This window comes from Poecilia mexicana, unplaced genomic scaffold, assembly GCF_051168715.1.
Source record: "Poecilia mexicana isolate PSO_F unplaced genomic scaffold, ASM5116871v1 scaffold_12, whole genome shotgun sequence".
In the NCBI taxonomy this organism is placed as follows: domain Eukaryota; kingdom Metazoa; phylum Chordata; class Actinopteri; order Cyprinodontiformes; family Poeciliidae; genus Poecilia; species Poecilia mexicana.
Window position 1 is genome coordinate 9,301,584 of NW_028263381.1, and position 19,953 is coordinate 9,321,536.

At 37.8% G+C, this 19,953-nt stretch overlaps 1 protein-coding gene and 1 long non-coding RNA gene across 2 annotated transcripts; one reads left to right on the forward strand and one right to left on the reverse strand.

Moving 5' to 3' along the window:
• The first annotated feature begins 2,518 nt into the window (after positions 1 to 2,518).
• Positions 2,519 to 10,465, forward strand: LOC106912345 (Golgi phosphoprotein 3). The gene is made up of 5 exons (XM_014979165.2): positions 2,519 to 2,922; positions 3,404 to 3,535; positions 3,751 to 3,865; positions 5,086 to 5,246; positions 8,051 to 10,465. Exons 1-5 carry the CDS (start codon positions 2,710 to 2,712, stop codon positions 8,312 to 8,314), a joined length of 885 nt encoding a protein of 294 aa, XP_014834651.2. The 5' UTR covers positions 2,519 to 2,709; the 3' UTR covers positions 8,315 to 10,465.
• A 2,097-nt stretch (positions 10,466 to 12,562) lies between these two features.
• LOC106912332 (uncharacterized) lies at positions 12,563 to 13,855 on the reverse strand. The gene is made up of 2 exons (XR_001416887.2): positions 13,535 to 13,855; positions 12,563 to 13,416 (listed from the first exon to the last, which is right to left on the reverse strand). It is a non-coding gene; the product is annotated as an uncharacterized LOC106912332 (long non-coding RNA).
• Between the last annotated feature and the right edge of the window lie 6,098 nt (positions 13,856 to 19,953).

Here is a 19,953-nt window from a genome sequence, read left to right on the forward strand (position 1 = left end):
AACCATTCATTTTGGTTTTTAGCCTTTACTTTTATATGTATATTTATGTGAATGACGAGTAAGCCCGCCATGCTATTTATGTTAATTCTAGCACTCAATTTTAAAGTGTGAGTGTTTTATTTTACATAGTGATCAAAACCTCACAGAGTCAGTGCAATGACTTAATTTCAACTGAGGTGTGAACAGCAGTGTCAGTGCAAAATAAATCCTCACTTTCTGGATCTGCTGTTGCTGGTTAGAATAAAACAGCATAAAGTTCTATCTTTTCCATCCAGCTTAGCTTTAAAACTAAGATGAGTATCAATAATATTAATTAAAAACAAGATCTTGAGAGTAAATGTTAGAAGATGTAGATGAGGAGCAACAAGGCTAGTCTTTAGTTCCAGTCAAAGTCTGCCATCTTGTGTCTGCAGCCGATGTTACACACAATCCCTGTTCCTATTCATTTAAAGCAAAACCTGCATGCCTAATGCACTTAAAGAAAATAGTTAATGTCTGTAATTAAAGATTAATGATGAAGGTTATTACTAAGAAATTATTCGAATTCCATTCTTCTAAATTTGTGGAACATAAAATGAGTAAAGCAAAAAGCATGTTTGGACTTACTGTCAACAGTGTGACTGTTTTGTTATCTCAGTACGTGACAATCACAGTTGTCATTGAAAAATAGCCAGAGAAACCTCAGCTTTAGCAATTTTTTTGGTGTGCATCAAGTCAAAGTTGGACAAATGTGCAAATGACTAAAGTATGTGATTAACATATATGTTGTGTATGTTAAATTTAAGTGTCAGCGGATGTCATTTTAACTCTGGGGTCTGTAACTCCAAATGTCTCAAAACATTCAGATGTGACTCTGCTCCAAAGCACCTGAATAAAATGAATACTGAGCACTGTTGGCTGTACTTAGCAACTTTTCAAACCCCTCTAGGACTTTTAATTAATTAATTAATTAATTTATTTATTTCAAAAAAGCAACTATTGACAAATTTAGCAACTTTTTTCTGTGTTATTAGAGACTGGTGACAAAATAGGGAAGTACCAATAATGCAGCACTTACAGCGAGCAGTGCTGCCGTGAGCCCCTCCCACTGAAAGCATCCTGTCCTGCAGCATATTCAACCCACTCCACTCTGAGTGGATTCAATGCATATGCAGATCGCATATGCATTGAATCATGCATGTGCAAAGCTGTCTGCAACCCCTCTCTGGACACAAGGTATCACATTAAATATGTTTTTTTTCTTGCTGCCAAATGTTTTGTAACCCAAAATGGCACACTAAAATGAATTTCTGTATTTGATTCACATAGCCTGGCAGAAGATGAAGCTAAATAACTCATAGTTTATGCAGATGTCTGAGGCCTCTATACCAGCATTACCAGTCACAAGGATGAAAATGAGACAGTAAAACTGGCTAAATAAGAAAATATCAATTTAGAAAATTGATGTTTCTAATCTCTCTGATGTTTCTAATATTAACCAGCTGATCAGTATGTGAATCTCTACCTTCAACAGCTGTAGAAAGAGGAAAATGAATATCAAGTTGACGAAAAAAAGTAAGAAAACTTCAAAAAATATATTTGAAATATGAACAAAGTTGAACTTGGAGACCATCTTTGATTTTACGCTGTTCATGTTAAATCTTCCTCCTCACTGACCCAGTTGTCTTGTCTCTGTTTCTGTTGTATGCCAAAAATAACTGAGATTATTGATTCATTCACAGCCTTCATTGTTATTAATAATATTTATAGCCTTCATTCATATTGATAACATTCACAACCTTCGTTCATATTGATATTCATAGCCAACATTCATATAGATGTTTATACCCTAAATTCATATTGATAATATTGATAGCCTATATTCATATCAATGAAATTCACAGTCTTTGCTCATATCATTAAAATTCAACTCTTTCAGTCTTATCAACAATATTCACAGCCTGTTAATATTAATAGCCTTTGTTCATATCAGTAAGTCACAGCCTAAATTGATTTCAATAATAGTCACTGCGTTCATTCATATTTATTACATTCACAGCCTATGTTCATATTAATAATATTCAAAGTCTATGATCTTATAGATAATATTTACAGAATACGTTAATATTGGTAGTATTCAAAGAATATATTGATATTATTCCCAAATTACCTCCATAACAATATTTACAGTTTTATACATATTTTTAATATTCACAGCCCATACGTTCATTTGGGTTATATTCAGACCCTATGTTCATATCGATAATATTCACAGCCTTTGTTCATATTGATATTCACAAAATTAACATAAAGAATTTCAGTTTTAATGAATGTGTTTTCATCAATATTTTTAATGTATTTAATACAGTTGAACTGAAACTTTCACATTAAAAATATTTATTTGATAAATCACTCGTCTGAATTACTATTAACCTGCTGTGTAGGATTTTCCCACAACATTGAAGGCAACACGAGAGAAGCGTTCACGGTCCTGCTCAGACCTCATTCGACGTCACAGAAGCACCGCCACCATGTTGGATCAGGAAGTGGGCTGAGACTTCGCTAGAACACCGAGCCCAGCTTAACGTCAACGGCCGCTGACTCTTCTTGGCCGACCTGTCTTTCACCTCCTTTTTTCCACTTCCACAATTCGGTTTTGATGCTGCACGGCTCCCTATCTCACCGAGGTAGGCGCCTGTCTTTGAATCCGACCGCTTCGCAGCCTCAGCTATGACTTCTCTCACGCAGAGAACCTCGGGCCTCGTCCAACGGAGGACCGAGGCCATTCGCAGCGCCGCTGCTGCCGAGAAGGAGAAAGATTCCGGTGGAGAGGAAGACGAGGCTCGCCGAGGTGAAGAAGAGGAGGACGACAAGGGGGACTCTAAGGAAACCAGGCTGACGTTAATGGAGGAAGTCCTGCTTCTGGGCCTCAAGGACCGAGAGGTGCGGACTGTTTGTAATCCGTTAACTTATTAAAAGTGTTTACGTTGCGTCATCGGCTAAATGTCAACACAGAACACTGAGTTTATCCACTCGGTAGCTAATGTTTCCGGGATTTGTTTATGCTCAGCTTGAAGTGTCTGACTTTAAAGTGTAACGGTGTAAATCCTGTTAGCTAACGTGTGTCAAGTAGCTTCTGTTTACCGACGTGCAACGTGTCAGTTCTCTCAAGGTGCTCAATATTAACAGTATTATCTGAATACGGCGGTCCGGTGCGGTACCGAAGCATCCGGTTCATAACTTCCCGGATCAAAGCAGTTATGCTACTTGTTTACCAAGATACGTAGCTACCACGGCTTGCGTTACCTGGGTAGTGTAGTTACCAGGTGTGAGGTCCTTTGAAACATGGAAGTGTTGTACCAAGGCTGGCTCAACACGTCAGCTAAGCAAGCGTTTTTTTTCCTTCTTCTTCTTCTCCGCTCAGGGCTACACGTCTTTTTGGAACGACTGTATTTCTTCCGGCCTCCGCGGCTGTATGCTGGTAGAACTGGCCCTCCGAGGAAGGATACAGCTGGAGGCCTGCGGTGTGCGGAGGAAAAGCCTCCTGGCAAGAAAGGTGGGTATTTGTCATCGAAATTCTTTACATGGCATACCGTAGAGTTTGTTTGTTATTAAAGATAATTACGCTTCAGAGGTCAGAGGAAGCATTTTTGTTATCTGTCCAACAAAGGCACTTCTTGCCTCTCTTGTAATTCCTGTTTGTATAAGATGTGAATCCAGTTCAAAGTTAACTTGACTGCCACTGACAATTCTCTTTTTTGTTTTTGCAAGGTTATCTGCAAGTCTGATGCACCAACAGGAGATGTGTTGCTGGATGAGGCCTTGAAGCATATTAAAGACACTCAGCCTCCAGAGACTGTGCAGAGCTGGATAGAACTCCTCAGTGGTGAGATAAGCACTTCTGACTTTGTAAAACAAAGCTTGCAGTCATCATGAAACTGCCCAAGTGGATTATGTGCCTTTATTTGCATATCTTGTGCTGATTTGCTCCATTTCACTACGAAGTAGTTTTTCCATTTGGCCCTTGTTATTCAAGGTTACTTACATTCAACCATCTAAATTTTTAAGCAGGTCAAAATCCCACCAAGTCGATGCCACATTAGTTACCTTCAAATGTATCTCATTATTAATTTAAGGATGCGAGGTTGTGTACGTTTTACTTCTTCCTTTAATTGGAATCATTGTGCTGTAGTTCCTGCAGATGTTTTCAGACTATTTTGCACCGTGCCAAAACTCTTCTTTTTAGGGAACTAAAAAACGAAATGACCAATTTGTGAATCGCCCGTGCTGTGAAGCTTACCACAAGCCGTAAGTTAAGTAACGAAGCGTGAAGGCAATGGGCACTCCTGTCGGCGTTGAAAACCATAACTGAGCAAAAGTATATTTAACTTGAGTTATTAAGTTACCTAAGTTATCTTTAATCTTAATGTGATTCATAAATTTTAAAGGGAATTTATGCGCCATGTTGGAGAAGAAATTCTTCAGTCTTTGTCTTAGGATTATCTAAATAACCAGTTTGAAAAAGTGCATTTTTCAAATATGTTTCGCAAACGTGTAAAACATTCAAACGCTACGAGAGTGCTGCACCTACCATTTTAAATGTAAAAGCATTGTACAGCAATGTATATTAATGTTTGTTTGTTTTTTCCATGAATGTTGCCTGAATTTGTAAGAATTAGGACAACCCACTAAATTACTTTATTAAATGGATTAAATCATCCTTTCTGATTTTTGTTTCAGTCTTTTGAATAATTATCAAAGATAAATTTGGTTTTGTTTGCTGCAAAATAATCTATTTGCTCATTATTTCTGTATATTTTCCTCCATTTACACAATAACTGTCGCTATATTCTGTATCTCTTTTAGGAAATGGAGGGTAGATTAACGTTAACACTCTCAGTCCAACTACTACTATCCTAACAGCTCACCATCGTCACAACTATTAATCGTATATCTTCACTATGCTGACATGGAAGTGTGGTTTCTACCTTCTTGGTATTGTGATATTGTCTGTTGCCTTAGGGCGACATACCCAAGGGGAGTTAGCATACGGAAACATGCAGAAACTCTGGTTATTTAAAGCTACATTTTTGTGTTGACCTGTAGGAGAGACCTGGAATCCCCTGAAGCTCCATTATCAGCTTCGAAACGTCAGAGAGCGTCTGGCTAAAAACCTGGTGGAGAAGGGGGTCCTCACCACAGAGAAACAGAACTTCCTGCTTTTTGACATGACCACACATCCGCTAACCAACAGCACCATCAAGCAGGTATGATGAGGCAGTGTTCATCCCATCCATTCATCGTGAGATATGTTGTTGAGCTGAGTAAGGATTAACGAGTCGATATGTATCATAAAAGGTAAAAGCATTTTTCAGCTCTCTGCTATGACTGACTGCTATTGTGTGAAGTGTAGTCACACCCTCAGTTTAATTTTCAACAGGTTTGACCTCTTCTAGCACAGCTTCAGTTGCATTAGATCTTGATAAAGTTTTATTGAAATGCACAGTATGTAATTTGTCTTTAGCTTGTGTGTTTTGCGAGTTTTGCACCACACAAAACCATTCATAGCTTCTTCACAAAGTACATCTGTGAATAATTTGATGTTGGTATGAATTTAGCTGTTACGTAAATGCCAGCTGGATTTCTTTACTAAAAATATATTCATATAAAAGTGAATATTTTCAATGTTAAAGGGGGGAAATAGTTGGGGATTCAGGCTGAACGTTCTGCAGCATTGCATTGTTTTCTTTTTGGCTTACAGGGGCAAGCGTGTGCATTTCTTTATCAGAGCCACCAAGATAAAATCTTCCTTTTATCCCACAACTTGCATTTTAAGTTTCGGCAAAGTTTAAGTGTTGCAATCTCAATAGTTCTAGATGATGCACTTCTGTTTCCGAAGTTTTAGATTTTAGACCAGCATTTCATCAGCTTGCAGAGTAGCATGCAAGAGGGAATGGAGTAGAAATGAAAGGATGCATAAGTGTCCAAGGCTATGACCTGTATTTGTTGTCCTTTTTCTCTAAATGATGCATTCTTTTAGCTAAAAAATCTTTGCTTTGAAAACATCGTTTGTACAATAAGTACTGGGACCCAGCTATTGGTGAAGTTATTGCATTTTACTTTATTTTAAGCAAACATTGCCATGTGTATATTTATTTTTTAATTTTATTGGTTTATAATTGCATCTGCAGATTGATCATACTTGTGATTAATTTCTTTGGTAATATAAGTTAACTTACATTGTTTTATTGTACCAACAAACTATGACGTGTGTGTAACATGAGTCCCACACACGTCATCCTCTCACCATTTTAAAGGTTCAGCACGTCACAACATGATTCATTGTGAGTTTTACAAAACCTTTATCTCCATTTAAATGAGTCTTTTATTTTAGTAGACTTGATGATGCTTCGAAACTACTTGGCTCAGCTAATATTTCTTAATTAGATAGAAAAATAAGCTGTAATTTTATTTATTAATTTTTTTTGTGAAAGATGGGATTCAGCCAACAAGCCTTATTAGTCTAATAAATTGTTGTGCTCACTGGCAGAAATCTGAGGATTGCACCAAGAAGCAATATTTCCAGCTTATGCTGAGTTGGATGTTCGCTCTCTACATGTGGATCTGTATTAAACTGACAGTTTGATCTGTAAGAAGACCAACTTGTTCAATAAATCTTCCTAGTTTAATAAATATCCCAGGAGGAAAAAATGAGGTTGAAACACTTATGTGGTCAGGCGGATTGATTGTAATTGAGTCATAAGAACCGAATGGAGAACTTTTGATTAATGGTGAGTAAATGTTGGGCTCATCCATCATTTAGACCTTTATCCAGTTGATATTTATTAGCCTAAAATGCCCAGCGGATGAGTCTTGCACAAAGCGTCCCACTTTCGTTCGTCCTTTAAATTTTGGGCTTTTTGAAATGACAAGATTTGCCCACCAAGTGCAGATGCTCTAATTGCTGATTCTTTAAACAGAAGAACGACTATTATTTCTACTGCCACTAAAATCAATAAGATTTTAAACAGTTTAAATATCTACTCCATATTTTTCATCTGTTTTTGTGTTTTAACTGGGCTATATACGCCGGAGGCCAGCCAGCTGTGGTTTCAAAACGGCGTTACTTTAGTAAGAGTGTTTGGTGGGATGTTTTAAATTCCTGTGACTGTTGGTGGTTTTTGCTACCTGAAAGACAAAATTAGCAGCATCCTACTTGATGGAGATGTGGTGTGGTATTGCAGTGTCCTTTCAGGCGGCTGAATTTTCTGGTCTTATATTTCAAGACCTTTAAACTGTGAAATTGTATAAATACCAAAGATAAATCATCCAGATAGCAGTGGAAATGCGCAAAAACGTCTCGGTTAATACAAAAAACGGCTGTAATGTCGATAAAGATTTTTGTACTGATTAAGAATAATGATATTTAATAACCTTTTTTTTTAAATAAATGTAAATTTAAAAACAAATTTTAATAATACAGCAATTGTAGATTGTTTTAACTTTTGAAATGTAAATTTTCTAAACTTCAGATTTGTAGAGAAGTTTGTTAGCCGGCTCATGTTATAACACAAAACGGGTTCATGATTTATTTCATATTAATCTGAAGGATTTAAACTACTAAGTGGTATAAAATCACGCCTAAACTTCTACTATATATAATTAACAGCTTTATTGAGGTGATAATTGTTTTTCTACAACTCTTTAAGAGTCTAAATGAGGTGTGAAAAGACTCATTTTCTGAGGGAACCCATACAGCTGCAAACAGAAAGCCTCAGTTAATTAAGTTACCTTATATTTACCCTCACAGTGCAGTATGTTTCAGAGCATGATGAACCTGAAGATGCTTTAGAGTTTCAAACTAAAGGAAGAGCTTTGTGAAACTTCCTTTGTACCGACCACTCAACTCTCTTAAGCGAGTGTTACAGATTTGGTGAACGCTGGAAATGCTGTGGGTTCCCCTTTACTTTTAGTGATTGGTTAAAAGTATAACTGTCGTCTGTAATAGGGATTTCTGTTTTCCCATTTGGCACTTGAAGTGGAAGTAACGCTTTCCTTTTGTCCACCGCAGCGCCTTGTCAAGAAAGTCCAGGATTCCGTTTTGGAGAAGTGGGTCAACGATCCTCATCGCATGGACAAGCGGGTGCTCTCCCTGATTCTCCTGGCTCACTCGTCCGACGTCCTAGAGAACGCCTTCGCCCCCCTCCAGGACGACCAGTACGACCTGGGCATGAAGCGGGTCCACACCCTGCTGGAGCTGGAGCCCGAGAAGGAGAGCTCAAAGCCCAATGCCAATGAACTCATGTGGGCTGTGGTCGCTGCATTTACTAAATGAAAATGCCTGACTGGTTGAGACTGAAACGATCTGGCTGTGGTCTGGGTTATTTAATTGGTTGAAGGACTCAATAAGACAGACTTCACTTAAATGAGACAATCTATTCTGGTTGAGGAGCCTGTTTATACATCTATTCTGGATGACATTTTTTTTTTTTTTGGTGGTAGTCCATATTAACAACGTGCAGTCTGAGTGGTGGTGGGCTTCACCAAGTAACTGTTGATTGGAAGGAATGATGTCTGGGTGGAAAACGACGATGGGCTGCTTTCACACGAGTGAGGTAAGTGATCTGCCACCGCGGACTATGGATCTATTTCAAAACATCAACACTACAAGCGGACGAGCCTCTGCTTGCACAGGATGGCACCAGAGAGCAGAGCAGGTGGCAGTTGTCATGGTGAATATGAAGAAACTGACCAGGGTCAAGCGTCGCATCAAAGAAAAGAAAAAACGTCACCTGCATTGCTTCAAGGTCTGGCCACGGTTTGCAAACTAGTCTCTGTACGCTCCCTCATGCTGAGTCACGAATTACAAGACGGAAAATTACATGGCTATAGATGCTCTTTGCACTCACGGAGGCCCCATCCCCCCCTCCCGCGCTACGCTACGCTCTCTCCAACAGTTCATTCCCCAACGTGTTGGGGAGAAATTGCTGTTATCGTTACTGTTAGAACAGACTACCTGAATGTTTCACAGATTTTCTCGTTATTTTGTCCTCATGCCTCCCTTCTTTCTCATCGCATCCTGGGGAAGAAAGGAAGGATAAAAACACCCAAGTTATCTGACCCTTTAGTGACTTACATGAAGAATTTCACCTCGAGTGTATTTAAGTACAAAAAAAAAAACTTTTGCTGTTTTTGTTTGTTTTTTTTTTTGCAAGGGTCCATTCTGTGTTTATAGTACATGGCAAGTCTCACCATTGTTGTTTTATGTAGCTAGCTGATGCCTGGAGTAGCCTTTCATTTATTACCTGTTTTATTCAGTCTTTACCCCGTGTAGGTTGGATTGTATTTTACAGAGTTGAGTAACATTAAAAATTATGAACTTTAGCAACTCTGACAGAAAAAAAAAATTAATTAAAAGCTCCCTATGTAGTCTGCTTCTGATCAATAACAGCTTCTGCTTTCTGAGTGTGAATTAAAACTAAAGGTGCTTCCAGAAACTAATTTCAGATTGGGATCTCTGAGGGTAAGAGCTACGAGGCTGCTTACTGAAATAGGCTGAGGATATTTCTACTAGACAGGTTTGGTCCATGCTGGTGTCAATTCCCCCTTATTTTTGTTTTTAATGATTAAATGCACCTCTTCACTGAATGCAACTGGTTTTACACCCATGACGATTGAAGAGTCTTGTTCAAGTGGAGTTTTTGTTATCCGCCTTATGAAAGTAACAGGCCTGGTTTCCCACTTTGCTGATCCACAAACTTCAGTGTGAACTGTTTTCCTTCTACGAAAGAATGGAAATTATCAGTAAAAATCTTAAGAAGATGAAATGCGTAGTTTGGATGAGGCGTCCTTTAAAAAGGTTCCATCTTGCAGTTGATGAATCTGTAAGTTTTATTTTATATATCTAGTCATAAATCATACAGATTTTGTTTTAAAAATAACAAACAAATAAATAAAAAACATGGGGATGTTGTTTTGTTCTTTAGAAGACGCAAGAGTTACCTGGGGCCCAAATGAATCCAGAAGAATAGAGCATGTAGTCCGTTGGAACAAAACCTTAACACCAAAAACATGATTCAGAGCAAGTCAGTTGAAACTTATTTTCACAAATAAAAATGTGATCATAAATATAATTCAATTCTAGTTAATGTAATCTTTGTGTAATGTGAAATTGCTTTTCGTTTGATTGCATACATATTTTTCCCTTCCTGTTTGGTTTTAATTTCTACATGCAACATACCAAGGGGTATGAATAACTGTTCCAAAGCGTTCACAGCAAAGAGACCATGCATGCTACTGGTGGAGGGGCCGGGGTACTTGACGGATGTAGCTACAGATAGCAGGCTTGTATGTAATTATTAGTCATTTTACGTGTATGATCTAATGGAATTCAATGAAAGGGATCTACTCTGCTATTCTCTATAATTCTGTATGCTTTTTTTGTATTACCACAGAAAATAAAGTAAGGATCCTTTAAGTGCCTGAATTCACTGTTTTGGTGTTTTTTATTTTCATGTTCTCCGTAACCATTTTTGCATCCATATGTCTCATAGGGTTTTTTTTTTTTTACCTGCTACAAAAATGTATGATTTATTCATTTCGAGTAAAGTCTGTAGTTCACAATGTAGTTTTCAGTGTTTTTCCTCAAAGTTAGAATGAGTTTACCAACTACTACTACACTAGATTCAAATGTTTGAGCATAAAAATGGTTCAAAGTACGGATCTTTGACATTCAGTCACCAGATGCAGTTAATATACTGGATAATCTTACTTTCTCATGAAAAACTACTCAAAACCCTCGAACGTTAAAGTTATGTCGCATTGCAAATATAACCTTTTATGTTGTTTGGATTTTACTCAGACCAACACAGGTAGCGCATAATAAAGTCTGTCCTCAAGGGTTGTCATCCTGCATGTTTATATTCTTTCCCTGGATCATGAGCAGATTTCTGCTGGGAGAAGGTAGTTGGGCCATTTGAATCAGTTGTGTTAGAGCAGAGACACAAACTGCCAGGAGCTGGATACCTTAAAGGGCCGGTGTCTTTTTGGATGCCTCTCTGCTTCAGCACACCTGGTTCCAATGTTTGCTCATTAGCAGAGCTCTGTAGTGCTTGACTGCCTGCTAGTGAGGCAGTTTAACCATTTAATTCAAGATTGCAAAACATAAAGGCACACGTCTAAAAGCTGCAGGACCCTGGCCCTTGAGGGCTGGAGTTTGAGACCTCTGGCTAAAAGGCACATGCTTTATGCGCTTGGTGCCACTCACGCACGCGTTTGCATATTATTTCCACTTGGGGGCAGTCTTGTCAATTGGATAAAAACACATACTCCTTTTTTCCCCTCACTTTCTAAATAACTCAAACCTATTTTAAGGTTAGTTAGAATAACCAAGATTATTCATATTTGCTAAATGTCACAATAATCAGAGAATCAGCTGATATATTTTTCAAAATCAGAACTTTAAATACATTTCCTCAATATTTGCTAGCATTGCCACAAAGTTGACTTAAGCCACTTTGTAACCACTTTGCCTAGTTGCTAAGAGTCATTGTCCATTTGGAATATCCATTTACTTCTGAGTTTTAATTTCCAGGCTGATGTCTTATGATATTGCAGCAATATTTCCTCATAATGTATTTTTCTTGGGTTTATGAAGTGAACCAGTTCCTTGTGTGTGTTTGGAAACTCCAATCTGGCTGTTTTGTATTTCTTTTAAAATAATTGAGTGACCTTTCAGCCCATGCCACAGCAACATGGCAAAGTCTTTGGCTTTTGTTCTGGGTTCTTTGCTGATTTCTTGATATTTCCACAATTTCCAACAAGATAGTGTGTCTGAGGTGTTCCCTTGAAAAGCATCCACAGGTGTTCCTCCAATTAACCTAAATGTGTCAGTTGCCCTGTCATTAGTTTCCAAAGCATCATCATCTGGGCTTTCCCTCGTTAAAAGAGATAGTAATCACTTTGTATGTAAACTGCTGATTTAGAAGACATTAATATATAAATCTCCAACATATTCTCTCATTGTGGCATTCAGCAAATCTTTATTTGGTGTTTGTGAACCTCTGTCAATAGAATTTGACATATTAAACCGTGAGTCTCATCCTGTTCATGAGACTGTTTTAGAAAACCAGATTATCTTTTGTCAGAGGCTTCTTCAAATTTGCTGTAATACAGACTGATACACAAGATATTTTCTACCCACGGCCAACACCATCTGCAGCTCTGAAGAAATCAGAATAAATGAGTTACAGCAGTTTTTTTCCCTTTGGGATCAGTAAAGTATTTTTGAATTTGAATGAGACAGACACATTTCTGTGCGAGTTCTAAATTTAAGAATCTAATCTAAAAGCAAATCCAGGTATGATATCTGAAAACATTTTGTTTTTGTTTTCTCCCTGAAATAAAAAGAGAAATAGCTCATGCCAGTGTTGTGGTACTCGAAGTTGGTCTTGGTCTCGGGTTGGGTGGTCTTGAACACAACACTGGCTCATGCTTTAACAAATATGAGCTTCCTTTGTCTCTTGGCTAATTTTCACATTGTCATCACTTTGTTATATATAAAAAAAATACCTTAGTCTCAGCATAGTATTGAGGATGATTTATTTTTAAGATCCAAGTATCAGTGCAAAACAAAATTAATGCCATCAATTACAGTTATCCTCATAATTAGGCATACAAAGGTACATCTGTTAAAAGTGGAGATAATTTAGTCAGGTTTTTCTGCTACATTTCAAAGACATAGTATTTCAAATATACTCTGCCTAACATCTCTGCAATGTTGTCAAAGACAGAATAGGTTGTATAAAATCTGACAAAATTTTAGCTTAAAAAAAAACTTAAAGCAAGTTCATAAATACGTAAAACAATACATAGAACTACAACCACTATCAAATAACAGTTGTATCCCATTTAACAAAGACAGTACTAGTAACTATAATGAGAAGAAAGAAATAGTTTCATTTGTAACCTTTTTAACAAATCCGTAACACCAACGCTTCCCATTGCTGCAACTCTTAAATGAACATGAACATGATTCGGTGCATGAATGTATGTGTTCTTCAGTTCCAGTATCTTCAGCGGGCAACTGCCATGTAGTCGTCGTTCTTTGGTCCAGTCAGCCGCGGGATCGTCATCCTCCCGCCCGTTTTGTCTTCCCTCTTAATTTCACTCCAAACTCCACACCGGCGAGTCCCGCCAGATGGGTCAGCAGTGGAAAGCCCTCGCAAGGGTCACCACGTCGTAACCGGGTTCTCATCCAAGGCTAGATTGGGTTTCGTCGAATTCATGATTCCATCTGTGTCGGTGTGACCTCTCATTTTATTTTGCTGACAGTCTCATAGTTCTTGAGCAGCATTTCCAGGAGTTTGTATCTCCAGTACAATTTATCTCCAACTTGCCTCAGCTCGCGAGCGCAGAGCTCAACGGCGGCAGGAAGATCTGTGAGGCAGGAAAAAAAAAAAAAAAGTCAAGGTTACAATTGGAAACATTAAGACTCGTAGATTAACACTAGCACATTTTTACTCAAACAGGTTTGTATACATCCTTTTTGACTCACCGTGGTTTTCCATTTTGACTGTCATCTTACGCCAGAAGTTTTCAGATGTTCAGTTTTTCTCGATCACTGAGCTTTTAAACACCCGTTGTATTGCTTTGACAAGGAAGAACAGGTTGTAGCTAAACTTAGGAAGTGAAGCTTAAGTACTATGAGGTGCAGTCTCAGTAAAGCTCCACCCACCATGAGAACTTGTTTATGATATTGTTGTAAACTTCTCTAATCAGGAAGCCTTACATAACATGTATTCTCTTTACTCTCTATATTATACACATCTGCTGGTAAGGCATGACGGTACTAGAAAACTAGTGAACATACTCACAAATTAAAAATGTGATAACTTAATGAGTTCAGAGCAGTGCGATATCGAAAGTAAACAACTACAGTGAGTCATATGACGCAAGATGACATCATTTCTTACTCCCATATTCGGATACACGTCAATAAATTAAATCTTGCTTATTATTAAGATACATTTATGTAAGTGTACAGCTTTACCAGTTCACAGGAGGATTGTTTTTGTGTTCAAATGGGACAAAACTCCAAAGGTTAACTGTCACTCAGTGGGGGAGAAAGTACTCAAAAAATGTACTGAAGTAAAAGTAAAAGTACCACATTAACATTTTACTTAAGTAAAAGTAAAAAAGTACTGTTTTTTAAAAATACTTAAGTATTAAAAGTAAAAGTACTTACTGAATGCATTACCTAATCGCTAATATCATTAAGTGTACCTATTGTATTTAATTCTAATACATCAGCAATGTGCCATTTTAATGAACAATGCCACAGATAAAGCATGTTTTTACTATGTTTACTCTCTGTAACATAGTTTAGACTTAGATATGTGATTCTATGCATCATAATTTCAGGGATGGAAACATCTTGTCTCCTGTCCTAATATAGCATGAACTCCACTTTTTTTTTGCCACTAGTGGCATTTATTTTGAAAGAAATCCAACAGAAAGGGTGGGCAGTGGAGGATATGGAACCAAGGAGCCACGTAGCGGAGTTGTGTCATGTAGCACCCGGCGCTACATGACACATAAAATTAAGTTTACCTATCAAAATTGCTTCTCAAATTGATCTGAAAGATCCACGATCCCATAAAAATACCTAGATATTAAATACTTAGAGCTGAAAGAAATTTAACCAGTATCAATTCAAACTCTTCATTCTGTTTTGCTTCCATCTCTGTGCTACAATCCGTAGAGGTCTCCTGCCATCCCTAAAAAATAATAACATCCTGGGCGGTTGCCCATATTGCCAATATCAGAAACCACAACTGTCTGCACCATTAAACATAGCAATTAACAGTAAATAATGCTCATCTATGAACACTGACCAAGGCGCAATAAGCAAGAAATAACCAAGCAGAAAGAGGTGACTGTTCTCATCCTCCCTCCTGCTCCAACGTCTGCCACCATGACAGGTGACGAAAACAAAAAGCAGTGAACATGCTCTGTGTTCTTATGTTCTTGTTTTATTTATTCACCAATTAAATATAAATAAAATAATAGCTACTGCAGTGTACGTACGCAGAACGAACAAAAAACGGCTCTCAGTGAGGCTTCAGTCCTATCGGACTAAGTAAAGATCCGTCCAGAAGAATCGGATCATTCCTGAATGTTATATCACTATATTACAGACTTTGGTCATAGCGTTGTCCCATATTTACGACACCTCAGTCAACACCTCCACACAATAATTCAGGGAATGAGTGAAAACTTTTTTTTCATCGCAGTTGCAACATCTTTGTCTCTGTACAGCTAGCTTTGCTAGCATCACGTTCACAGATCTTACCTTTCTTTAAGCTTTCATTCCAAGTGACGCTAAAAGTTGGACGAAGTCCCCCACCGTCTGTGGAAGCGAAGCGCTGCTGATTTTACATGTCGCCATATCTTATGATTTTTGCAGCACTATTATATTACTGACGATTAGACAGACATCTTCTCCCGCTCAGAGGAAACCACTGCGCATGTCTGGAGCTCCGCGTGCGAGTAAAGGGGGAGGCGATGGGTGACAACAGACACGTAAGTCACGTTATTACTTGGATTTTACCTTAAGACCCTGAACTTCACAAAAAAAAAGCGCACAACGCGACTTGGATGTAACGAGTAACGCGACAGTTTTGTAGAAATGTAGTGAAGTAGAAAGTACAGATACTCTCTGTAAAATGTAGTGGAGTACAAGTAGACAGTATTAAATCTACTTAAGTAAAGTACAGATACACGAAAATTGTACTTAAGTACACCACTGCTGTCACTGTATTCACTATGTAGACAGAAACCTGGAATACTGCAAGCAACAGTTGCACTATGTGGGGTTAACAACACAATGAACATGTGACAGACCTTCATTTTAAAAATGAAATACACAAATCTCAATCCTCCATACAGGAGAATGAACATGTCACTACATGAACATGTCAGTTTCTCTGAAAAGGGGAAAGTACCACTGAATATACTTCCTTGTGCAGTCAGGTGACCGGTGGCCTGATGTTTTAGCAAAAACAATCTTACCTCACTCAAAAGCACCTTGTTGCTTTATTTGGCAATTCTGTTGCAAAGAAGTCCCATTGTTTATGTTCAACATATGTGACATACTTTCACAGCAGGCTTCGTGGCACATGATGTCTGAGAAGCTTGTTTCATCATCTTTTGTTACTGGTTCCTGGAATCAACAATGGCCTTTTTTTCCACAGGAACATGTTCTGTATCATAAAATCAACTTTGACATTAGGCAAAGATAAAAAAAAAAAGCTTTTCAAATCAACCTGGGGTTATACAAGTGGAACAATGTGGAACAATGATCTAAAGTAAACCAGCAAGTCCACCTTGGAGTAACTTGTAAACTTTAAATCAGGACACAAGTCCAATTAAGAAGCTGTGGTATGTCATTTGTGCAAAATCCCCCTCCAATGCAGCAGATTTAAAACATATATAGAAGAAGAAATAGGCCAAAATTCCTTCATAGGGATGCATGAGACATAATGACAGCATCAAAATGCCAGACAGCAGTTGTTGCTACCACGCGACAGCTGACCCTCACTTTTTTTTCCCCCTTAAATAAATGAAACTGTAATTTGAAGACTCAAATGACCCTTGTCTAAAATTAAATTGGATTTGGTGAGCTAAAACATTTAAGTGTGACAGAAAGTAAAAACAAAATAAAAATAAAAAAACCTGAAACAAAATAGACAGCACTGTAGAGACACCAGTAAACAGGTAAAAATCCTTAAAAACTGTTTTAACATGAACAATTTCATCATACATTTGATTTTAAAGTTATAGCAAGTAAATGAGGAATGAGTAAAACGACACACTGGAACTGAGGAAGTGCTTCTTCCGCCTGTCTGGCTCCTTCCACGTTGTAAGTCACAAACGAAACAAACGGGTCACGTGGTTGAAGGAGGCGTGTCCACAGCTTATATTAGAACTATAAAATGTTTTTGAGTTCACCGTTATCACAACGTACCGAAGGTAATGTACCTAGAGAGACAGTTTTTTCACAGCAAATGTACCATGAACTTGTTTATCAATGGATGGGTCTTGCAAAACAGTTACTGATTGCATACTCTGTAGCAAAGCATATTTAGGAAGACTGTTTAGCCGGATAGGTATTAAAATGCTATCCAAAATACTGAATTGGTTTCAGAATCAGAAACACAAAAATTACATCTAGGACTTTCCACTGAGAAATACCTATAAAGTGCTGAAATCTGTGTATTTCACAGGAAATATGGGTTTATTTAAGATCAGCACTCACCAGCGTAACACCAGCACTCCAGTTAATGATTCTTCTTTGATTTATTTAAGTTAAAAAAAAGCACAAGTTAACAAAGATCAAAAAGATAATACATCATAGAGGTGAATGATATGAGCTTTTTTTTGTTTTAATCAATTTTACCATATTTTCTGGTATTTATTGTAATAATAACAAAACTAATGTTAAAAAACTAGAGTTGAAACCAAAAATGTACATCACTCAATAAAAAGTCAGTAATATAATTTTTTTTCTTATTAAATCAAACCAAATTTCTTTTGCCTCAGGTCAGTTACAATTAGAAAATAATTTGCATTTACTGGACAAGCATTGGAATCCCCATACTTCCCAGTTAGGCTGGTGTTCCCAAGTATTGCACTTTTTCCTGCAAATGTAACAATGGTAATCATGACCAAACAGTTCCACTTTAGTTTCGTCAGACCACAAGGCTCATCTCCGAACAAAAAACTCTTTGTAGTTGTGCAGCTGCTAACGGCTATCTGGCTTTATATGCTTTTTTTTCTTTCCTTCCTCTTGGCCCATGTCAGTTCAGGACACACTGTACTGTGGATGATGACACCTTCTAACAGCTTCAGCCAGCATTTTAACAAGATCTTCGACTCTTGTGCTGGGATCAGTTTGCACATTTCAGACCAAAAATGATATGCATCTCTGGGAGACAGAAGAACCCATCTCCCTTCTAAACAGTATGACGATTGAACATTCCCATCATGTCTATACTTGCGCCAGTCATTAAAATACCTGCATCTTGACTAGGAACTCTGTATCTTCTCTTATTTCTTGTCTCAGTCATATTACAGATACAACACATATTCAGATACACGTCCGATTTATATTGAAATATTAAATAATTTCCTTCTGTTAGGATCTTGTGGTAAATGGTGACTCAAGCTCAAGTTTCAGGAAACCTTGCAGACTTCCAGGAAAATACTTTCCAAAAAACTTTTCTCAGGGCCTCTGCTGGTCAAAGGATGGCCTTTACAGCCATATAGGTACTTTTATAAATTGGTCATACAATAAAAACTGTCCTACAATTCAGCAGGATAACTGGTAAGTAGGAACACAAATAAAGAGGGGGCGTTAGAGCAGGTTTTTTTGCATTAGGCTGACATTCAGATGGTTCAGTGGAGGGTGGAGAAGGCTGGAGAATGGGTATAGAGAGCCGAGAGGGCAACCGCCCTAGTTGCCCAAATCAGAAACTGCCCCTGGTCGATTATATGCACGTGTCATTGCAGCGAATGAAAATTACCTCAAGAAGGAATGCCATTCCTGGGTGGTGAAACTTAATACCAGGGGATTCAGCGAGAGCGGACAGGTCCAAACGTGTCCGAACACTTCTGTAATTCTGGGATATTTAGTTTACATTGCTAAATTATTGCCCAGTGGCTTTGCTAGTGTTATTTTTATATCCCAGAAAATGTTCTTTTCTGTTCTGACTGTTCCCTTAAGCCCTTTTCGCACTGCAGGGTCCGGCACGGAACGGAACGGAACTGCACGCTTCGGTCCGGTTCCACCAGTACTGCAACCCAGTTGTGTTTGCATATAAGTGAGGGCGGCATCGAAGCTGTACCTGACGTCATTGTTTTTGAAACTAAACCGGCATCCTGCATGTTTTAGTTCTCTCCTTGGTTTTACACACCTGCATCAAATGATGGCTCATTAGAGGCCTAAGGAGAACACTGACTTGCCGAGGAGGTTGTTACTATCACTAGGGAGAGAACTAAAACATGCAGGATGCCGGTGTTCTATCAGATAGCCATGCGCTGTCAGGATGGCCTACAAGCAGTTAGTACGCATGCCCGCGCATGCGCATTAAGAAGTCCGACCGTTTGGAGCATAGACATAATATAAGGATAGACGCCTCATGGACCGTTCTCGCCTATTGTCGCTGACGAGATTTAGGGCGGCCATCTTGGAGCGGTACTCCACTCCACTCAGCCTTATGTGTTTAGCAGGCACAATGACGTATCAGCGGATTTAATCGATCATAACACACTTTTTTGTTACTGTAAACCATATTGAAACATCTATCAAAGCAACATTTATAAACAATTATATTTTTTAAGTATGTTTTTAATACATAGTTCATCATATTTAAATATGCTTAGTGGCTATAACAATAGAATAGGAATGGAATATTCTGATATCGATGTATGATGAGCATATTACAAAGCACACAGCCGTTCATAATTTATTTAATAAATTATTTAGTAATATCAATATATATTTATATAACTATACAAACACTAATAAATAAAGATTAATAATGGCACAAATAAATGATTAATACTGAATTATATATATATATATATATATATATATATATATATATATATATATATATATATATATATATATATATATATATATATATATAAACTAAAATATGTTTTTCAGCCGACGAGTCCAAAATCCGATGCGAGATTTATCCGTTCTGCAGTGAATCCGTCTCTCTTTATAGATTTCTCCCTCTTCTTCCTCACATCGTGTCTTTAGGAAATTTTCAAAACAAAAACGGAAGATTTAGGATGTATATTACTTTTGACAGAGTGAAAGAATATAAATAATAGTCTTTACCACCTGTGTAAACTTTGCCGGTGAATGTTATAACACATAATATAAGATTTATAATATGTGTT

Excerpts from the sequence above, each read along its gene's own strand:
- LOC106912345 (XM_014979165.2), top strand. The coding sequence starts at position 2,710 with ATGACTTCTCTCACGCAGAGAACCTCGGGCCTCGTCCAACGGAGGACC. Across the intron at positions 3,866-5,085 it reads CTGGATAGAACTCCTCAGTG|GAGAGACCTGGAATCCCCTG; the intron begins GTGAGATAAGCA and ends GTTGACCTGTAG. Across the intron at positions 5,247-8,050 it reads CCAACAGCACCATCAAGCAG|CGCCTTGTCAAGAAAGTCCA; the intron begins GTATGATGAGGC and ends TGTCCACCGCAG.